This window comes from Abramis brama (genome assembly GCF_963993115.1).
Source record: "Abramis brama genome assembly, chromosome: 1".
Lineage (NCBI taxonomy): Eukaryota > Metazoa > Chordata > Actinopteri > Cypriniformes > Leuciscidae > Abramis > Abramis brama.
Genome location: NC_139963.1, coordinates 67,933,104 through 67,953,581, shown reverse-complemented (window position 1 = coordinate 67,953,581; position 20,478 = coordinate 67,933,104). Strand labels below are relative to the sequence as shown.

General features: G+C 39.1%; 2 protein-coding genes across 2 annotated transcripts in view; both read left to right on the top strand.

The window, feature by feature from the left end:
- Positions 1 to 7,475: 7,475 nt before the first annotated feature.
- Positions 7,476 to 9,930, top strand: LOC311082231 (junctional adhesion molecule-like; the record flags this gene model as incomplete). Its single annotated transcript, XM_084112964.1, has 5 exons — positions 7,476 to 7,611; positions 7,705 to 8,049; positions 8,135 to 8,485; positions 9,718 to 9,822; positions 9,911 to 9,930. Exons 1-5 carry the CDS (start codon positions 7,572 to 7,574, stop codon positions 9,928 to 9,930), a joined length of 861 nt encoding a protein of 286 aa, XP_083969090.1. The 5' UTR covers positions 7,476 to 7,571.
- A 95-nt stretch (positions 9,931 to 10,025) lies between these two features.
- The window catches only part of LOC311079090 (uncharacterized protein), a 20,716-nt gene continuing 10,263 nt past the window's right edge, over positions 10,026 to 20,478 (top strand). Inside the window, exons 1-9 of the mRNA XM_084108275.1 lie at positions 10,026 to 10,118; positions 10,284 to 10,376; positions 14,024 to 14,326; positions 15,044 to 15,160; positions 16,251 to 16,328; positions 16,661 to 16,741; positions 17,423 to 17,527; positions 17,777 to 17,854; positions 19,695 to 19,760. Of these exons, the coding sequence (XP_083964401.1) occupies positions 10,082 to 10,118; positions 10,284 to 10,376; positions 14,024 to 14,326; positions 15,044 to 15,160; positions 16,251 to 16,328; positions 16,661 to 16,741; positions 17,423 to 17,527; positions 17,777 to 17,854; positions 19,695 to 19,760 (958 nt within the window). The 5' untranslated portion in view covers positions 10,026 to 10,081. The remainder of the gene's footprint in view (positions 10,119 to 10,283; positions 10,377 to 14,023; positions 14,327 to 15,043; positions 15,161 to 16,250; positions 16,329 to 16,660; positions 16,742 to 17,422; positions 17,528 to 17,776; positions 17,855 to 19,694; positions 19,761 to 20,478) is intronic.

The window sequence follows — 20,478 nt, the reverse complement described above, 5'->3', positions numbered from 1 at the left end:
ACAATTAAATAATCAGCTTTAAAGTGTCACATAAGTGTCTCATATTACAGAACCACACAACCTATACAACCAGATGGACTGTCATCACAAACATCACTGCACAAAATCAGAAATTCACCATTTGAGGTGGTTACGTCCAGAGCCGTAAGGTTCTGTTTGTGTGTGTTCAGCTGTGCTGTTTTCTCTTTCTCTATCCCGGTCTCTCTTCACAGGAAAAATGGTTCCACCTGGTACAGATAATCAATGGCCTGCTGTGATTGGATGCTGGGAGTATTTAAACTGCAAAACACCTTCAGAGCTGTGTTGGTGGTGGCTTGACTGTGTGCAGCAGCAGCAGCAATGAGGTCCCTTCTTCAACCCCAGACCTGAGACTTTGTTGAAGCCAGTAGTGAACAGTGTATCTCTATCTTATATCGTGTGTACTACTTAGTGAAGTAGTTTTCTCTTTTTAGTCTCTTTCTATTTCAATCCCTGATTGAGACTTTAAAGGCAGAAGTGAGTGTTACCTTTAATGGTTTAATCATTGTTTGACTTAATGGATCATTTTCTCTTGGTTTATTTGAAGTTTGTTACTTAATCATTTATTTCATTATTTTTGTGAGGTTAGTAGGGAGGTGGGTGCCATTTATTTTTGAATCATATGTTTTTCTCCTGTTTATGCTAGCAAGGGAGTTAGCTTATTTTGCTGTACTTTTGTTTTCTTTTCTTTTAGTTTAGGTAGTCTGATTAATGAGGAGTAAGATTGATTTATGTTTGTTGTTTTGGCTATACCCCCTTCTGAACTTGATACCTCTCCTTTTTTTTTCTTTTGCCTAATTTGTAAATAAAACTACTTTCTTGAATGAGATCACTATGTGGTTATTGTGAAACAACTCTGGGTCTGGAGACGGGGTGGCTTCATGCTGTTGCACATTCATTTCACCACCATCCATTTTTACTGTTTCATTCCTCCCCTAGACCAATTAGGAAATCGTAACAGTAAATGGGGGCTCGTCCCTTTGTTGATTTGTAGTATCGCAAACTTGTCTACTTCGTGTGTGACAACTCTTTGAGGTAAGTGTGTTCATTCTTTTTGCATTGTTCACATTTGTTTGCCTGGCTGATTCACTTTTGATGAGGGAGGAGTAGTCTGTGTAGACTATGGAATTTGATCTAGTTTCGTTCACATTATATCCTTCTTGGGAAGTATATAATCGTTGTCGAAAAAAAGATTTGATTGAAATAGCAAATTTCTTTCATATTAATATTCCAAAAGAAGCGAGTAAACAGGTAATCAAGGAGGAATTATTTGGAGAGCTAGTTAAAGTTGGCGTTCTAGTACCACCAGGTGAGGAGGGTATTGTTGGGGTAGAGTCCGATGTTGTGGTGGAGTCTGCAGTTTCTGATTCTAATCCTAATATGGAGCCCAAAGATACTTGTTCTGAGCCATTACTAGCCATTAAGTTAAAGGAGATTGAATTGAAGCTAAAACAGGAAGAATGTGAGGCAGAGCGTATTAAGTTGCGTATGGTAGAAGTGAAAGGAGATTGTGATATCGAACTGCGTAGATTAGAGATAGAAGCTTTAAAGCTGCGTAGGCCCATTCCATTGCCTCAATCCAGATTACCTTCTGTGTCAGTGAAAATGCCAGAAGTGGATTCTGCTCAAAACTCAAGGTGTAACTCCTCTGATTTCCCGTTTGACTCCCCTCCTGATTTTGATGTAGGAAAATTCATTCGTTTGGTGCCATCATTTAGAGAAACTGAGGTAGACTCATATTTTACAGCATTCGAGCGGATAGCTGTTAAGCTGCGATGGCCTAAAGACATGTGGGTTCTACTTTTGCAAAGTAATTTTGTAGGGAAGGCGCAAGAGGTCTCAGCTGCATTGCCAATCGAGCAAGCTCTCGATTACGATGTAGTTAAGACGGCGGTTTTGAGAGCATACGAACTAGTGCCTGAGGCGTATCGTCAGAAATTTCGATCGCATGTGAAATCGGCCAGACAGACATATGTTGAATTTGCCAGAGAGAAGAAAACACTATTTGATAAGTGGTGTCTTTCCAGTGGTATCACAACTTTTGAGCAGCTTCAGGAGTTGATCCTGCTGGAAGACTTTAAAACGTGTGCACCAGAAAACGTTGTTGTATATCTTAACGAGCAAAAAGTGCAGGTTCTAGCTGATGCTGCTATTGCAGCCGATGAATTTGTGTTAACTCATCGAAATGTGTTTTCAGGAACCCGATCGTACAAAAGCCAGTCTTCCATGGGGGGAAGCTCTGAAATTTTCCGATCACCTAGTCGTAATACTAACACCGGTCAAGACTATAGTTCACGACGTAAATTGAGTCCTAAATGTGCAGGTGATGGGCGAGCATGTTTTTTTTGCCTTGACCCCAATCACTTAATTTCGGAATGTAAGGCGTGGAAGCAAAAAAATTCTGCTTCCAAGTCCAAAAGTGTGGCGCTTGTGCAATCGATTCCAAAAGCATATGATGTGAATGCTACCACTTATCAGCCATTTATTTGTACTGGTACTGTCTCTCTTTCATCTGAGTCAGAGGAACAACAGTTAAGGATTCTAAGGGATACTGGGGCTGCACAGTCTTTTATTTTAAAAGACAGGCTTCCTTTTTCTGCTGAGTCGTATACGGGTACTGATGTGCTAGTTCGTGGTTTTGGAATGGTTTGTGTTAATATTCCTCTTCATCAAGTGTATTTGAAGTCGGAACTTGTTACTGGTTTAGTGACGCTGGGGGTATGTTCACAGTTACCTGTAGATGGAGTTGATTTCATTCTAGGAAATGATCTTGCCGGTGGCAAAGTTTTTCCTCGTCCTATTGTTACTCATGAACCTGTTGCTACTGAAGTATCTGAACTTGCGACTCAGTATCGATCTGTATTCCCTGCCTGTGCTGTAACACGAGCTCAGTCACTGAAATTTGGTGATGTTTCAGATCTTTCAGATACTGTGTTGTTTTCTCAACCTGAGGACATAGAGAAGGTGACAAAATTTACATCTAAGGTTGAGTTAGAAAACATTGAGTCCCCTGAGTTACCGAAAATTACATTGAAAATAGGTAAGGGCGAGTTAGCTGCTGCACAGATTACTGACCCTTCCCTGGCTACTTGTAGAGATGCTGTAGTAGATTGCAGCCAAGTACCTAAAGCTAGAATTGCATATTTTTGGGAAGATGGAATTCTGATGCGTAAGTGGAAACCTCTGCATTGTGATGCAAAGTGGCAAGAGGTTCGCCAGATTGTCTTACCCACTGATTATCAACATCATGTACTAGAGTTAGCTCATGAGAATGTTCTAGCAGGACACTTGGGAGTAACAAAAACATTCCATCGAATCAGCAGATACTTTTTTTGGCCTGGTTTGAAGTCTGCAGTTTCTACATTTGTTCGCTCATGTCATACATGCCAGTTAGTGGGGAAACCAAATCAGACCATCCCGGTAGCTCCTCTAAAACCAATTCCTGTTCTTCACGAACCGTTTGAAAGGCTGCTTGTAGATTGTGTAGGTCCCTTACCTAAGTCTAAATCTGGGCATCAATATATCTTAACCATCATGTGCACGGCGACTCGCTATCCAGAAGCAATTCCTCTTCGCACGATAAAAGCTAAATCTGTGGTTAAAGAGATAATTCGCTTCTGTTCTCTTTTTGGTTTGCCTAAGGTTATTCAATCTGACCAGGGTTCTAATTTCACATCAAAAGTGTTTTCACAGATGTTGAGTGAATTGGGAGTCAAACATCAGTTGGCGAGTGCATACCATCCAGAGTCTCAGGGTGCATTGGAGAGATTACACCAGACTCTTAAAGCTATGCTCCGGAGATTTTGTACAGAGACTGGTAGAGATTGGGTGGAAGGTCTACCTTTAATGATGTTTGCAATAAGAGAAAGTGTTCAGGAATCACTCGGATTCAGTCCTGCAGAGTTGGTGTTTGGCCATACCGTGAGAGGCCCACTAAAGTTACTGAGTGAACAGTTGCTTTCACAGACTTCTGCACCTGTACCTGTACTTGAGTATGTGACTTCTTTCAGGGAACGTCTCCACCAAGCTTGTCAGTTAGCTCGGACTCATCTGGCGGAGTCTCAAGCGAAGAAGAAAACTCGTTTTGACCACAACAGTGTGAGGCGTGAGTTTCAGCCAGGTGAAGCTGTTCTGGCCCTACTTCCTGTGCCTGGAACAGCCCTGCAAGCTAAGTTCTCTGGCCCATACATCATTGAGAGAAAACTTAGCGATACTAATTATGTTGTTGGCACTCCTGAACGGCGACGTAAGAGCAGAGTGTGTCATGTAAACATGTTGAAGGCATATATCACAAGAAATGCAAGCTCCGATGTTCCTGTTAAACCTGTGTCTGCAGCAGCAGTTTGTCTATCTACTGAATGTGTGGAGGAGGATGGACTTATAGCAAAAGATGCTCAAACTTTGTGTGCTCGCTTGCAGAATTCAGTTATTCTGGGTGATCTGCAATCCTATCTCTTCCACTTAACAGAAGAACAGAGTAAATCAGTTAGTAACTTAATTGTTAACTATTCTGATCTTTTCTCTGATGTTCCTTCCCAGACTACCTTGCTGTGTCACGACATTGATGTAGGAGATAGCCAGCCCATTAAACAACATCCATATAGAATAAATCCAAAGAAACGAGTCGTCATGAAATCTGAGGTAACATATTTGTTAGAGCATGGTTTGGCAACTCGCAGTCAAAGTCCATGGAGTTCACCATGTATTCTAGTGCCGAAGCCTGACTCTACATTCAGATTCTGCACTGACTATCGTAAAGTTAATGCTGTGACCAGACCAGACTCTTTTCCTCTTCCAAGAATGGAAGATTGTGTTGACAAAGTTGGTGCTGCTCATTATGTTACTAAATTAGATCTACTAAAAGGGTACTGGCAGGTCCCGCTGACTTCTCGTGCCTCTGAAATATCTGCATTTGTCACACCTGATTCATTTCTACAATACTCAGTCATGGCTTTCGGCATGCGAAATGCACCAGCTACGTTCCAGCGGCTAATGAACAGAGTTTTGTCAGAAGTGACCGATGTTGAGGTATATTTGGATGATGTTGTAATATATTCTAACAGCTGGGAGGAACACCTTGAGAAGTTAAATGTTGTTTTTGAACGGTTGAGAAGAGCATCTCTGACTCTGAATTTGGCTAAATGCGAATTTGCCAAAGCAACAGTTACTTATCTTGGTAAATGTGTTGGCCAAGGACAAGTAAGACCTATAGAAGCCAAGATAGCTGCCATTGTTGAGTTTCCCAAGCCCACTAATAAACGTGAGTTGCGCCGTTTTTTAGGAATTAGTGGCTACTATCGAAGCTTTTGCAAGAATTTTGCTGCTATTGTTTCTCCTCTCACTGATCTTTTGAGTGCATCCAGGAAGTTTGTGTGGACTTCAGAGTGTATGGATGCATTCAATGCTGCCAAAGATCTTCTCTGTACTGCACCTGTTCTCTCTGCTCCTAATTTCTCACGGCCTTTCAAACTACAGGTGGATGCCAGCGCTGCAGGAGCCGGAGCAGTCCTGATTCAGGAAGATGGAGCAGGAATTGACCATCCTGTATCTTTTTTCTCAAAGAAATTCACTAAGTGTCAGCGAAACTACAGTGTAATTGAGAAGGAAGCGCTAGCTTTGCTACTAGCACTTCAAAATTTTGAAGTTTATCTAGGTGGAAGTGATGGCCCTATTTTGGTTTATACAGACCATAATCCATTGGTGTTCTTAAATCGCATGTCTAACACTAATCAACGTTTAATGCAGTGGTCTTTAATCGTGCAGGTATACCATCTTGACATCCGGCATAAGAAAGGAAGTGACAACATCATTGCCGATGCCCTGTCCAGAACTCATTCTTTAGACAGTTAAAATGTTGATGTAGTGAATTAGTATGTTGACTTATAACCAGGCTTCATGCTGTTGCACATTCATTTCACCACCATCCATTTTTACTGTTTCATTCCTCCCCTAGACCAATTAGGAAATCGTAACAACAAATACAAGCACAGATGTCAGATCAGTAGTTAAACTCACTCTGACGCGGTCATGAGAGGACCTTAAATGAGGAATGCAACCTTTTTTTCTCAGTGTAAATAATAGCTATTTACACTAAAGAGACTGAAGGGTAACTGTGTTTATGCTCGCAGATTTAATAAAAAATAAAATAAAAATGAATAAAAACTCTACACAAGGTTCAAAAAATCTCATAACGCTGAAAAAAAAAAAAAAAAAAAAAACTACATTACATGAGTTTTGACGAAGAGATTGTGATGAACAGTTCGTGTTATAACAGACATTGCTTGTAAAGTAACTTTTAAGAAAAGTGTCAGCTGCTATTTTAGCAAAACAAATACCAAATTATTAAAATTGTTTTATTTAAGAAAAAAAAAGGGATAAAATACAAATATTCAGCTCTAAGCAGTTAATTATGGATTTTGTAATCTGGTCTGGTGTTTGCTGTCTTTATCAGTTTGGCTAAAAAAGAAAAAAAAAACTAGCCTATGTTCACATGTGGAATGTTAATTACAAATATATAACACAGAAATTGTATACTATTTAAAGGATTTATTACAAATATTTCAGCAACAATAATAACCATGTGATGGAAGTCAAATATTAAAATAAATTAAACTTTGGAACATGAAATGTCTTAAAAACTGTTATTAACTTGTTAGATTCTATAGGCTACTGTTCACATGGAGTTGCATGGACATGTATTTTCAAAAGCATGCATTAAGCAAATTGTAATGCAAAAAAAAAAAAAAAACTTCATGACAAAAAATAAGCAGTCCTTGCTACTCCAGTATGCCATTGTCCCTTAGTCCAAAGTTTTGAACCTGATCTTAAAAAAATAATATTGCTGCATTATAAGCCCAACATTTTATCAAAAATACATGTATGGCATTTAACTTTCTTAATGCACATTTTCCTATTTTAGACTGTCCCACATTAGTCAAAACATGCTGTCCCACTTTTGAAACAACCTTTTCTAAAGTGGGATGACAAAGATTGCTTTAAATAGAAAATATTCTTAACACATTTTAAGAATGTTATTGCAACATCTGATGTACAAATACATACATCACAAACAATTTAGAACATTGTTTTATTGAACGGATTTAAATTTTAATGTTAAGAGATAACTGCACTGAAGTTTAGGTGTCCCCAGGGCCGTTTGAAGGAATTTGGGGGCCCCAAGCAAAAAGGACATGGAAAAATTAAAAATTAAATTAAAAAAACTAAATTTGAAACCTGGATATACAGAAACAACAAGAGGAACTTCACTGTGTCTGTTAAACACGCATTCATTCATATTACCATTTCTTTGTGTGTGTGTGTGTGTGTGTGTGTGATGCTAGTTGTTATTGTTCAACAGAAACCGATAAAGAGCCAACCGAAAGTGACGCTTGTCCTTGAATCTGGCGCGCTTAATTTAAGAAAGCGAAAGTAAGCTAAAAGCGAAAGCAGAAGTTTAGACGTGGCCTCGTGTGAAAGACTGCGGACAAAAACTCTTATGGTCATGATACAGATATTATTTTTTATAGCTCTTTTTTGGGTTTGTAAACTACATTATGTTTACTGTTATAGCAGTACTCCTGGTATCCGCTGATGGTACGTATGATCACTTTACGTTGAAACGCGAAAATAGCTTTCGAGTTTTTCTTTCTCATTTATTGAAGCTATCAGTTTCTCTATTATTTCTAGGCTTCACTGTGCACGGCCCACCAGATCCTCTGGTTGCTCCTCTGGGATCTTCAGTGGTTCTGCCCTGTTATGTTGATGAACCTTTACTAATGGAGGATCTGGAGGTGGAATGGAGAAGAACAGAATCAGAGACTTTAGTTCATCTGTTTCTAGATGGTGAGAGTCGAGCAGAGGTCCAGCTGCAGGATTATCATGATAGAGCTCATTTCTTTACTGATCAGATTCAACATGGAAACTTCTCCCTCCGTCTGGATGATCTGACAGCTGAAGATGAGGGAAATTACACGTGTAAAGTTTACAGTCAGCATGAGTCTGATGACACTGTGGTTCATATAAAAGCTGTTGGTGAGTGAGAGACACTTGAATTGTGGTGAATATTTCAATCAAATGGCATTTTATGTATTTTATGTTTAAACCATTATTCTTTCAGAGAGTCTGCTGGTATCAGGATCGAGTCGCTCAACATCTGCATATGTGGGTGAGGATGTCATTCTGAACTGCTCTGTAGACTCTCACATCAAACCTGAACACATTGAGGAGGTTTCATGGAAAAGAACAGATGAAGATATTCCGGTTCTGCTCTATCAAAACAATGAAGCTTTTCCAGATTCATCAGATGAACAATACACAGACAGAGTTGAGTTCTTCACTGATGAAATCCCCAAAGGAAACTTCTCTCTCAGACTGAAGAGCGTCAGAACTGAGGACAAAGGAGTTTACATGTGTGAAGTGTTTGCTGGAGTACTTTCAGCCAGGGCAACTGTAGAGCTGGAGCAACTGGGTGAGTCGACAAAACATGGCAAATAAATAATGCAGTCTGTTAACACCAACCTTCTTCAAAGTCTATAGTAAACAATATGGTGTTTTAGCTATATTTACACTTTTAGCGAAAAGTATTTACATTTTTGTACACTTGGTGTCAGATTTAATTTAACAGCTAAATTAGCATGAGATCGCAATGCCATAAAAGCGTCATTAAACTGTAAAACCTAACAGTTATATTTACTAAATAAAAAAAGTTCTGTACTCAAATATTACTGAATGTTATGTGGACACAATGACTGAAACAGAACTCAAACTGAATGAGTTATAGAACATTTCTAGATCCCAGCAAGATAATTGGATTTTCTCTGTCTACTGTAACCGTGTGTTTATAAAACACTTCTGTTATAGCACAAAAGTCATGACAAAATAAGATCAGATGTTTATGGTTAAGTATTGATGATGACAATCATTATTTAGTGACCTGATTCACAGATCTCATTCAGTGTCTAATCTCTGAAAAAAATCGGCAACATCGTGATTCTACAGCATAAATGTTGTGACCATCAGATAGTATGTAGGATTTTCATAACAGTGTGTGCACAAAACATTTTCATCTATGGGATTACTGAGACTCACACAGACATCAAGAATCAGCATATGAATCTCAACAATGGTGACCATTAAAGAAGGATTCATGCTGCAATTGCATTCTGGGTACTAGCATAATACAAAACTTATCCGTGGCTCCCAGCATGCATTGCGGCATGAATCAATTTTGAATGGTCACCATTGTTGAGATTCATATGCTGATTCTTGATGTCTGTGTGAGTCAGGTTGATACCATCAAATTTTTTTAATCTGATTGTCACAACAATGGATTTTACAGGTCTCCTTAAATGTTATGAGTTAGCTTAACTTATTGGATTTGATTTGACTTTGTGTGTGATATTGTGAGCTAGCAGTAACTGCAAGTGCTCTGAGTTCTTTTAAAGTTTGAAATTGCACTGGTTTTACTCAATATAGTGAAGTTTTATATAAAGTATTTGAATCCAGTGTAAAGTTTAATTGTGCATTAAGAAATATCCTTATTTTAGTGCACTCGATTAGAGTACTCATAACTATTGTTTTTTTATAAACTCAATTGAATTGAGGTAATCAGTGTCCTCAAATGAAATGTGTTAGCTTAACTTGTTTGGTTTTACAGTGAGTGCAGTTGTAAATGTTATGACGGATGTCTGTGTTTCACAGGTTTCTCTTCTTGGCACATAGCTGTGTTGTTTTTCTGTTTTGTTGCTGGATTTGGAGCTGTACTTCTGCTCTGCTGTCTGATCTACTGCATATCAAAAAACACAGGTGTGTTTGGAAGGAAAACCTTTTTATTTCTTGTGATTAACTGTATTAATCTTGTATTAATATTAATCTGAATCATTATTCATATTAGTTTTATTAATCTTGTATTAATAAAACTGTATTAATTAACTGCATTAATCTTGGGATTAACTGTCACAGTGTTTTGCTCATTTAACTGTGATTATTCTGCATCTCCTCTCCAGTCGACAGCAGAACCATCTGGAATCTTCAGCTTTCTCTGGTCTTTTTTCCAAATGTCTGTATGTTCTTTGCCTTCATCCTCTGGGGTCTCACTGAAGGTGAGTTTAGGAGTATACAGTATAGCACTATAAAGCATGTGGCAGATTTTATTAGTCTTTTTTGTAATTTTGTACAAAATTACAACATTTTTTTTTGTGATGGGACTTAAATTGTTTTATTTGATCAATATTGTTTAATACCTGTCAATTAATATTCTGTTCCAGGATTTCTCCATGAGACCATCCCTTGCTCTGCTCTGTATATTCTGAGACCTGTTATGTTGATTTGGGCTTTGTCTTATTTAAAGTATCTCCAAGGTATGTTAGAATTTAAAGTTCTTTATTATTATTATTATTTTTGTTAAGGGGATCAGTAAATGCAAATTGATGGCAACAAAAAAAAAACATAGCATGACAATTGTCACAGCCACGCCAGGCTCCACCCTCACACAATCACAGCACACACCCTCTCCTGAGTACTGATCACACACCTGCACATCACACACCTGCACATCATTAGTACTATAATCACCCCCGGCATTTAAGCCTCACTCTCACTCTTAGTCTTTGTCCGGTATCGTTTGCATCAAGACGCTAACGCTGTGCTTACCATTAGGACTGCTAATCTACTTACCAGTTTCCTTGTGTTATCTCCAAGTCTTCTTCGTTGCTCCTCGTCTCCAGTTTATTCTCCTGAGTCTCCGCTATTCCAGTGTATCTTCATCCGATCTCCATCTGCAAGTATACGAACTGTATCATTCAAGTTTAATCGTCTGGATCTCTACTCACCCACGTTCCTTCACCTGCACTGCCGATCTTTCACCTGGTTGTTCAAATAAACATTCCATTACCTGCATCCTTGTGTCTGTCCCTTCTGTCTGGTAACAGAATACCGGACCACAAAGTAAAGAAAAAACTAAGGAAAACCGACGAACACCAGCATGAGCACCCCGGATCCCTTCCAGGACCTCGTCAGGCACTACCTTCCGTTCCACTAGCACCGTCCACAGCGACACTGTCGTCACTACTTCACCAGTGCTTGCCAGTCCCATGGCCTGACCGACACCCTTCTCAGAATCGGTGGAGGATTGCAATGGGATCATCCAACAATGCTCACTGGTCTTGGAGATGCAACCACACCTGTATCCGAATTACCTTGCTAAGGTTGCGTTCGTAATATCACAGTTGAATAGCAAAGCGCTGCGCTGGGCCGAATCACTCTGGTCCCAGAAGAGTTCCATAATCCAATCTCTCTCCAGTTTCTTCCCTCACTTCAGGGAAGTTTTCGGGACGCCCACCTGGGATTCATTGATTGGAGAGCAACTGTACCAGTTAAGGCAAGGTTCATTGTCTGTGAGTGAATATGCCCTGCAAATCCGTACACTAGCTGCCGCTAGCGGATGGAATGAACAAGCCCTGCTCACCACATATCGTCAGGGTCTGAACCCTCGCGTGCGATTGCATCTTGCTGCCTACGAGGATTCCATCGGGCTAGAACGCTTCATCCAACTCTCCACTCGCCACTCGTATGCAGTCATGTCTCGAGGAGCACCAGGACCCGCTACTCTCTCTTCCATCCCTCCGTCGACCTGAGTCCATCAGCCCTCCAGAACCTGCCTATGAACCCATGCAGATAGATGGCGCACGGTTGACTCGCGCTGAACGACATAGACGGCTGACCCAGAGTCTGTGTCTATATTGTGGTTCCTCTGAGCACTTCATCCCTAAATGTCCCATTCGTCCTCCTCGTTCCATGGTGAATGCTATATTTCCCACGTTTGATAACTTGAAATCACTCTCTACTATTCTGAATTTAACTGCTGCCGATGTTACTATTCCAGTCATCGCCCTTCTCGACTCAGGGTCAGCAGGCAACTTCATCTCTGGCGCCCTCTGCCGTCAGCTCAAGCTCAAGTCTACAGCCACGCCGTCCATCTACCAGATTCACTCGATAACTAGCAGACCCCTCAGCCAGAAGCAGGTACGTCTCTGTGCTGGTTCCATACAGCTTCAAGTAGGAGCCCTACACGTAGAACAACAACATTTGCTGGTTCTGGAGGAATCCCTGATGTGATTATGGGGCGCCCATGGTTGGAGCAGCACAATCCCATCATCTCCTGGAGGACCGGCAAAATTCTGAAGTGGGGGGACTGCTGCTTCCCAAACTGTTTCTCTGCACTTCCGGTGCCGGCTACTCCTCGGGCCAGAGAGCTGCCCCTTTGCTCTACATCCATAGAAAGTCCAGTGGAGAAACTTTCGGTGGACGTTCCTCCATGTTATGCCCATTTCAGTGATGTTTTATGCCCCCAGCGAGCCTCCAAACTGCCTTCACACCGACCATGGGATTATGCCATCGGTCAGCTTCAGGGTGAGCCAGTGCCCCGTGGAAAGATCTACCCGCTGTCACTCCCGGAGGAGAAGGCCATGGTGGAATACATCAAAGAGGCTCTGGATCAAGGTTACATCCGCCCGTCTACTTCCCCTGCTGCTTCCAGCTTCTTTTTTGTGGCTAAGAAGGACGGAGGCTTGCGGCCCTGTATAGACTACCTCGCACTCAACCGGATCACGGTCAAGTTTCGCTACCCCCTTCCTCTCGTCCCCGCTGTGCTGGAACATTTCCAAGGTGCCACTGTTTTCTCCAAGTTGGACCTCCGCAGCGCCTACAACCTCATCCGGATACGTGAGGGGGACGAATGGAAGGCGGCCTTCGTGACCCCTACTGGACACTACGAGTACCTCGTTATGCCATATGGATTGGCCAACGCCCCCTCCGTAATCCAGGATTTCATACATGAGGTACTCCGGGAGTTCCTCCACAAGTCTGTTTTGGCCTGTATAGATGATATCCTGATTTACTCCCGGAGTATGGCCGTACATCGCCACTCTACATTACTCTACATCACCCGGACACGGCGCACTCCTCTCATCCACACTTCCCACACGTCGCTGGGCACTGGCCACCCAGGGGTCAATAAGACTCTCTCGTTACTAAAAGAACGCTTCTGGTGGCCTAACACAGTAGCGGACATCAGAAGGTACATCAGAGGTTGCAAGGAATGCGCCATCTCGAAGAGTCCACAACATCTTCCCTCTGGTAAGCTTCATCCTCTGCCTGTTCCCAACAGACCCTGGTCACACCTAGGAGTCGATTTCATAACTGACTAACCTACCTCCGATCACTGTACCTGCATTCTAGTAATCATCGAAAGATTCTCCGAGTCATGTCGTCTAATTCCCCTGAAAGGACTTCCCACCGCCATGCAAACTGCAGAGCTGATGTCAAACCATATTTTCAGAGTTTATGGAATTCCCCAGGACATATCAGATAGAGGACCACAATTCATCTCCAAGGTATGGAGGGCTTTCTTCTCGCTCCTAGGTGTGACCGTCAGCCTCTCCTCTGGTTATCATCCGCAGTCGAATGGGCAGATGGAACGGAAGATACCGGAGATTGGACGTTTCCTCCGTACCTTTTGTCACGGCCACCAGGACTCTTGGAACCAGTTCCTGGGTTGGGCCGAGTATGCACAAAACTCCCTGCGGCAACCTACCACTGGACTCACTCCCTTCCAGTGCGTGCTCGGTTACCAACCTCCACTATTCCCCTGGTCTGGGGAACCATCGGATGTTCCTGCCGTCGACTACTGGTTCCGAGAGAGCAAGAGGGTATGGGACTCTGCTCACCACAAGCTGCAACGGGCACTGTGCAGACGTAGAATGACAGCCGACCTTCGCCGCTCCGATGCTCCAACGTACCAGCCAGGTCAGAAGGTCTGGCTGTCCACCAGGGACATCAGGTTACGTCTGCCTTGCCGAAAGCTGAGTCCCAGGTTCATTGGTCCCTTCAACATTGTGAAGCAGATCAACCCTGTCACTTACCAACTCCAATTACCACCACAAGATTCATCCTACCTTCCACGTCTCCTTGCTGAAGCCTCATCATCCCTCTGTTTCTGTTTCCACAGTGCCTGGCGCAGTGGCAGAACCTCCCCCTCTGCTCATCCTAGAAGAGGGTGCCACTTACCAGGTACATGACATCTTGGACTCCCGGCGCCGTGGTGGTCTACTGGAGTACCTCGTGGACTTGGAGGGATACGGCCCCGAGGAACGCTCATGGGTACCCAGAGACGATATACTTGATCCTAACCTGCTCGATCAGTTCCACGCCACCCATCCGGAGAAGCCCGCAACCCGGGGCAGAGGCCCGTGGATCAGGTTTTTCAGAATAACAAGTGAATTGACTGTTTTCACAGTCGTTGTTTATTCAGGTGAGTAAATCCTAATGTTTCACATCAGAGGTCATGCTCATTATTCTGACATTAAAAGTGCTTTATGAAATATTACCTGTTTTGCTTTAACTTCATTAGACTTGGCCAGAATTCAGCCATTAAATCTCACCCCTCCCTCTCTTTTTCTAAAATCCTGTCATCCAAACCTGAATACTCAAAATGATTAAAATACAGACAGTGTCTAGTATCCCAGGAATACTTTTTTTTTTTTTTTTCCTCTTTTTTTTTTTTGCTGTTTACAAAGACACGTGTGATTTCTCAGAATATCTATTACAGTGAAATCTGTCAGAAAGTAGAAACATTTAAATGTGGAATGTTCGAAATATTGTTCATTACAAAATAATAAAACTACACCTTATGATATAATATAATTCAGCCAGTTTATATACTTTACTGCATGTACTGTAGCCTTTTCTAAAATACCCCAAAATACTAAAATGATGTACATTAGGTGACCTTCACTTTCTTTTCTTTGAAACAGATTAAGTCAATATGGCTTCATTTAACCCCTTAAATTCCCGCAGTATAGGATATTACTGTTTTAAATATGTAATGGCTGTGGGCCCACTGGTGGGCCGGTGACACTTAAAGTCTGTTTGTTTGACAAACACTGTTCAAACATCTTTAGATATGTTCTGTTCTTGCTCAGGACATAGTTTATCTTGTGTGACGTTTAATTTCTATCTATTCCTCTAGTTCTTTTTACATATGGCTGGAGAAAGAGTGCACATGACACAAGCATCTTACCTCGTGTAGCTTCTGGATTCAGCTTTGTAATTGTTGTGCTGTCGTGTATCAGTTGCCTGAGTGACAGTAAGTGTGTTCTGCATGATTTGATTCGACACTTACTTTGTTAAAGTGGCAGGCTAAGTATATATAAGCACAGATTAATTTGTTTAATGAGTTTATTAACAATGGTTTTGTTCATTGATGAGACTTTCAGGTGTCAAGAGAATAGAAAAAGTACTTGACATGTGACTGAGCCAAACATTAAACCTTACAGACATTCAGCCTGATCAATCATCAGACTTTAGTGTTCCTCACTGCTGAACGACTGAGATAGCAATGCTTACTGTGGTTGGGAAAGCTTTCACAAATGAAATTAGTGTTTAAACATTACAAAATGAACAACCAAGCAGGGGTGCGTTTCCCGTACAACTATATAGCTTGCTGCTTAACTACCATAGTACGATGGCATCGTTGGAGAAATCAACTAGCTAGTCACGACTGTTTCCCGAAACCATATGTCGCAAAGTATCGTTCAGCCACATTGGTTTATGACGTCTAGCACGTGGTGGACTAATAACTTATTTTAATTAATTTGTTTGAGTTCGAATTAACGCTAGATTTTGTCATATAAGTTACAGACATGACATCTGAAGACCATTTCTAATTTTTTTCAGTTATTTTGCTTTATTACCAGACTCAATATTTGGCTCGTTCTTACATAGTAGAGCACGTTCGCACATGCGCAGTCTTCAAAAACGGTGATTTAAATCTCTTGACAAACTAAAAGACGTAAATTACATTTGTATGTATTCTAAATAAATAACACGGGTTGTACTGAATTTCAGCTTGCTTATTTTGCTAAAGATAAGGATTTATTCAGTCTACATCTCATGTAAACTAGAAACTATGCTTCTAACCACAGAGAGAGAGCTGTCGTTCCAACCACACAAGTTTGCGATGCTGTTTGCGAACGTTCGTTGGAACGATGGTTTCGGGAAACACCAAATCGTTGAACTATGCTGATAACGACAGAACTTGCGACCATAGTTGACTAACGATGCTTTCGGGAAACGCACCCCTGAACGAGAGAGAGAGAGCATGTGCAGTACAGTCCAAGTTGAAATCATATAATTCATTCTTCCATTCATGCTTACTTTTCTCTCACTTTTTTTAGCTTTTTTGGTGGGGAATATTATCTTGTCTGGGTCTCAATTGTTCCATTTGATCGACTCATTTGGAATTCCCTCTCTAGGTAACACATGCATACTGATTCCTTCATAATTCATTACAGTGCTATGCAGCATGTAGTTTTAAATTCCACCTGTTTTTCTGTGTAAAAATCCAGTTGATTATAATTCAGCCAATTTCAGCTCGACATAAAACAGCTTGTAGAAATACATGCTGACATGAATGTGAAAACTGATTTAAGTCATTAAGAGCTCCATAAGAAAACCACTAGACTCTTATTTCAGTAGTTTAACATTTATGTTTAAGATCTTCAGAGCAATCCTATGTATTTTAGCTACATGTTATTGACTTTTCTTTTTTTAATGGGAAAATAATAGACGTATTCTCTTATTTTAGGATCTTTAATTGTGGAATCTGTTCCACCACTACTGTTGCTCTTCATGTTAGTTTCACCTTTTCTCCAAGCAGAATTCAAATGTAAGTACATGCTGAAACGCATTCTTATTGTTGTATAGATGTGGAAAGAGTAAATCCTATAATAATATTTGATACTGTATGAATAGAAATGCACTGCTTATATAAAAATAAATGCTTAATTTATTTGCTAAATCATAATTTAAAGTCTGCATGAAACAGGAGTTGCTATTGACAAAAAAAAAAAATATACAAAAATACAAAAATTGAGGAACTTGATGATTAGTGTGTAACTGAATGGAGGCACATCTGATAGTGAGTGGCTTAACTGAATGATTGGCCTTGCATTTGTCATAGACGTTGAGTGAATCCTATCATGAGAAGGTGAAGGTATTGTAACGCTTAGTTCCACAGAAGATGAAGACGATCATACAATAACATAAGATTTAATATGATACTTAGAACAAGGAGGAACTTAAATACATGGTGATGACAAAATAACGAACAACTGTGATGATGATAACTGTTAGTTTCCATGGTAACTGATGAGTGGCAGCAAATGAGAACAAGGAACACGTGACAAATGAAAACTAGCAGAACATAACGGTGACAGTTATGACATTTTTTGTATTAATATTACAAGGTAAAACAACAAACAAATTTGATTTCATGATGACTGTTCTCAGATTTGTATGTGATTTATGTGACCTGTAAAAGTTGATGAATTCATCTTTTCATTCACAGGTCTCCACCAAAGATGGATAACATCATTCTGGATGATAACAACACCACTCCTAGATATCTTCCTTGTAATTTATGTTTATCTAACCATGTTGGAAGGGGAGAAAGGTACGCTGCTTTATTTTATGTTTAAATAATTGTAATTTTTCATCTAGAAAAAACCCCCCCGAATATATTATATAGTTATATTGTCAATATAACAAAAATATTTGTAAGTAGATTTGTTGTGGTAAGTCACACATTTGTCTGCTTTTATGCAAGGACAAATATTTTTTTGTAAGGTTTACATTTATAATACACTAAAATCATTGTTTTGTAAGAGATGTGCTGATCAGAAGTGCTTTATTTAATCTACAGAGTATTTGGGATGGACCTGGGTCATTGTATTTATGCAAGTTCTGAAGATGATTGCTTTGTATGAAAACAGCATGACAGGTATTACACATCTCTGACATACAACAGTGTCCTTTATTACCCTACACTGTAATTATAAAACAACATAAAATATGGCGCTAAGAAGTAGAAATTAGATTACTGTGATGTTTATGTCTTATATATGCAAACTAATGCAATAAAAATGTAAAATTTATAAATCATCATTCATATTATTATAAGAAAAAAACAATAAGTCCCCCCCCCCCCACATCTACACTCCAGATACCATAATGAAAAAGCAAGAACATATTTGTTATTTAATTTTGAAAATGTATTAATAAGAAAAAAACTGAAATATCACATTGACACACGGGGTCAGATTTACTAACAGCTTACGCCAGCACAAAACCCTCTAGTCAATTTACTGGTATTTGCACCATTATTTATTTAATGCCATGAACCTAGTTAGTGCTTGACATGCTGTGATAGTTACTGTACAGAGAGCGTGTGAAAGACGGAAGAGAATTTTCTCCACTCGTGTTCATTTACTTGGAAGATGTTATCTGAACGTATAATTTGCCAAGCCATATTATTATTAATTAACTGATATACAGAAACCAACCATCTCTACAACATTCACTGATCTGATCTTTATGGCAAAATGGCTGTGCAGAAGCCTCTCCTCAGTGAATAACACATGCTTGAAATTTGTAAAATGACACCCAAAGATTCAGTGTCTGATGAACCTTGATTCCAAGAGTCATCTCAGGAATAAACCAGACACTGTTCATCATCTGTACAACACCATCCCAACGCCGAGGTTTCATCATTTCATTTAATCATGCAGTGGAAGCTGTTTATACTGTAATCGGCAGGGACTAGAGAACTGGTTAGGGTAGAAGGAAAGCTGAAATAAAGAAAGAAATAAATAAATAAATAAATAAATAAATAAATAAATAAATAAATAAATAAATAAATAAATAAATAAATAAATACCTGATCCAGATAACTCAGGACATTAGACTGGGCCGTATGTTCACTTTATAATGACAAGCTTTACAGAAATCCATGCGTGCAAAGCTCATCTTATTATATTCCAAAAGACCAGAGACTGTAATCACTCACTGGCAAATGTGCTTCACCTCAGTGCTGAATACTAATGCCAATGTGACACTTCAGTTTTTGGTTATTTTTAATACATTTGCTAAATAATTACACATTTCATTATGGGGGCATTGAATATAAAAAAAAAAAAAACTGAAATGTGAAAAAAACATAAAACAGTTTAGTATATAAGGCTGCAAATATATTGTATTCAGTTATCAACAGTATTTTTTCACACACTTTTCCTTAAAAGTGAAATGATTTCTGTAAATCCAGTAGCCATATGCTGTATGGCTTCTCCATGTTCTGAGTATTTCTTGAACGTAAAAGCAACAAACTATATTATAAAATAATAATAATAATAATAATTAGGGAGAATCAATCAATAATGAATAATTTACTGCCATTGTGTATTCTGATTATGAGTATTTTAACATTTAAATGTATTTTCAAGTGCTTAATTTTTGGAATATGAAAACATTATGCATACTGAATAATCAGTTACTGCCCAACACTGGGTATTCTCTACCTTTACTAGACCATTTGATTGATTGATTGATTGATTGATTGATTGATTGATTGATTGATTGATTGATTGATTGATTGATTGATTGATTGATTGATTGATTGATTGATTTTGTAGGCCTTTCAGTAAATTAGTCAATAAAATCATGTTGTTGTCTGTATTTTGTTATTACTAGAATAGCTATTATGATATTATGATCCCAGGATAAATCCATATTCTCTTCGCATCCTTTTGGCTTTTGAATCATATTTCAGTTTTGTTTTAACACAGAGACAGAACATTCAGGAATCCAGAGACAACAACAGACTGAGACAAACCAACAAGGATCAAATACATGTAATTACTCACTGCTGAATCTTTATATGAAACCTAATTAAAAATGTAATAATCCTAATTAGCATAAATACAATAAAGTTTACATACATACATACATACATGCATATATATATATATATATAATATATATATATATATATATATATATATATATGAAGAGTTCAGGTGCAAAAGCCTCTAAGTGCCATCTGAAAATTTCTTCTAGAATGATCATTTTTTATAAAACTCATATATTTAAGTTAAGTAATTTCACTTAAATGACAATTAATAGGTAATTTGCATTGCCATTTAAGTGAAATTATTGAACTTAAATATACGAGCTTGATAAAAATGATCATTCTAGAAGAAAATTTCAGATGGCACTTAGAGGCTTTTTGCATCTGAACTCTTCATATATATATATATATATATATATATATATATATATATATATATATATATATATATATATATATATATATATATATATATACATACAGTGGGGAGAGCAAGTATTTGATACACTGCTGATTTTGCAGGTTTTCCCACTTACAAAGCATGTAGAAGTCTGTAATTTTTATCATAGGTACACTTCAACTGTGAGTGACGGAATCTAAAACAAAAATCCAGAAAATGACATTGTATGATTTTTAAGTAATTAATTTGCATTTTATTGCATGACATAAGTATTTGATCACCTACCAACCAGTAAGAATTCCGGCTCTCACAGACCTGTTAG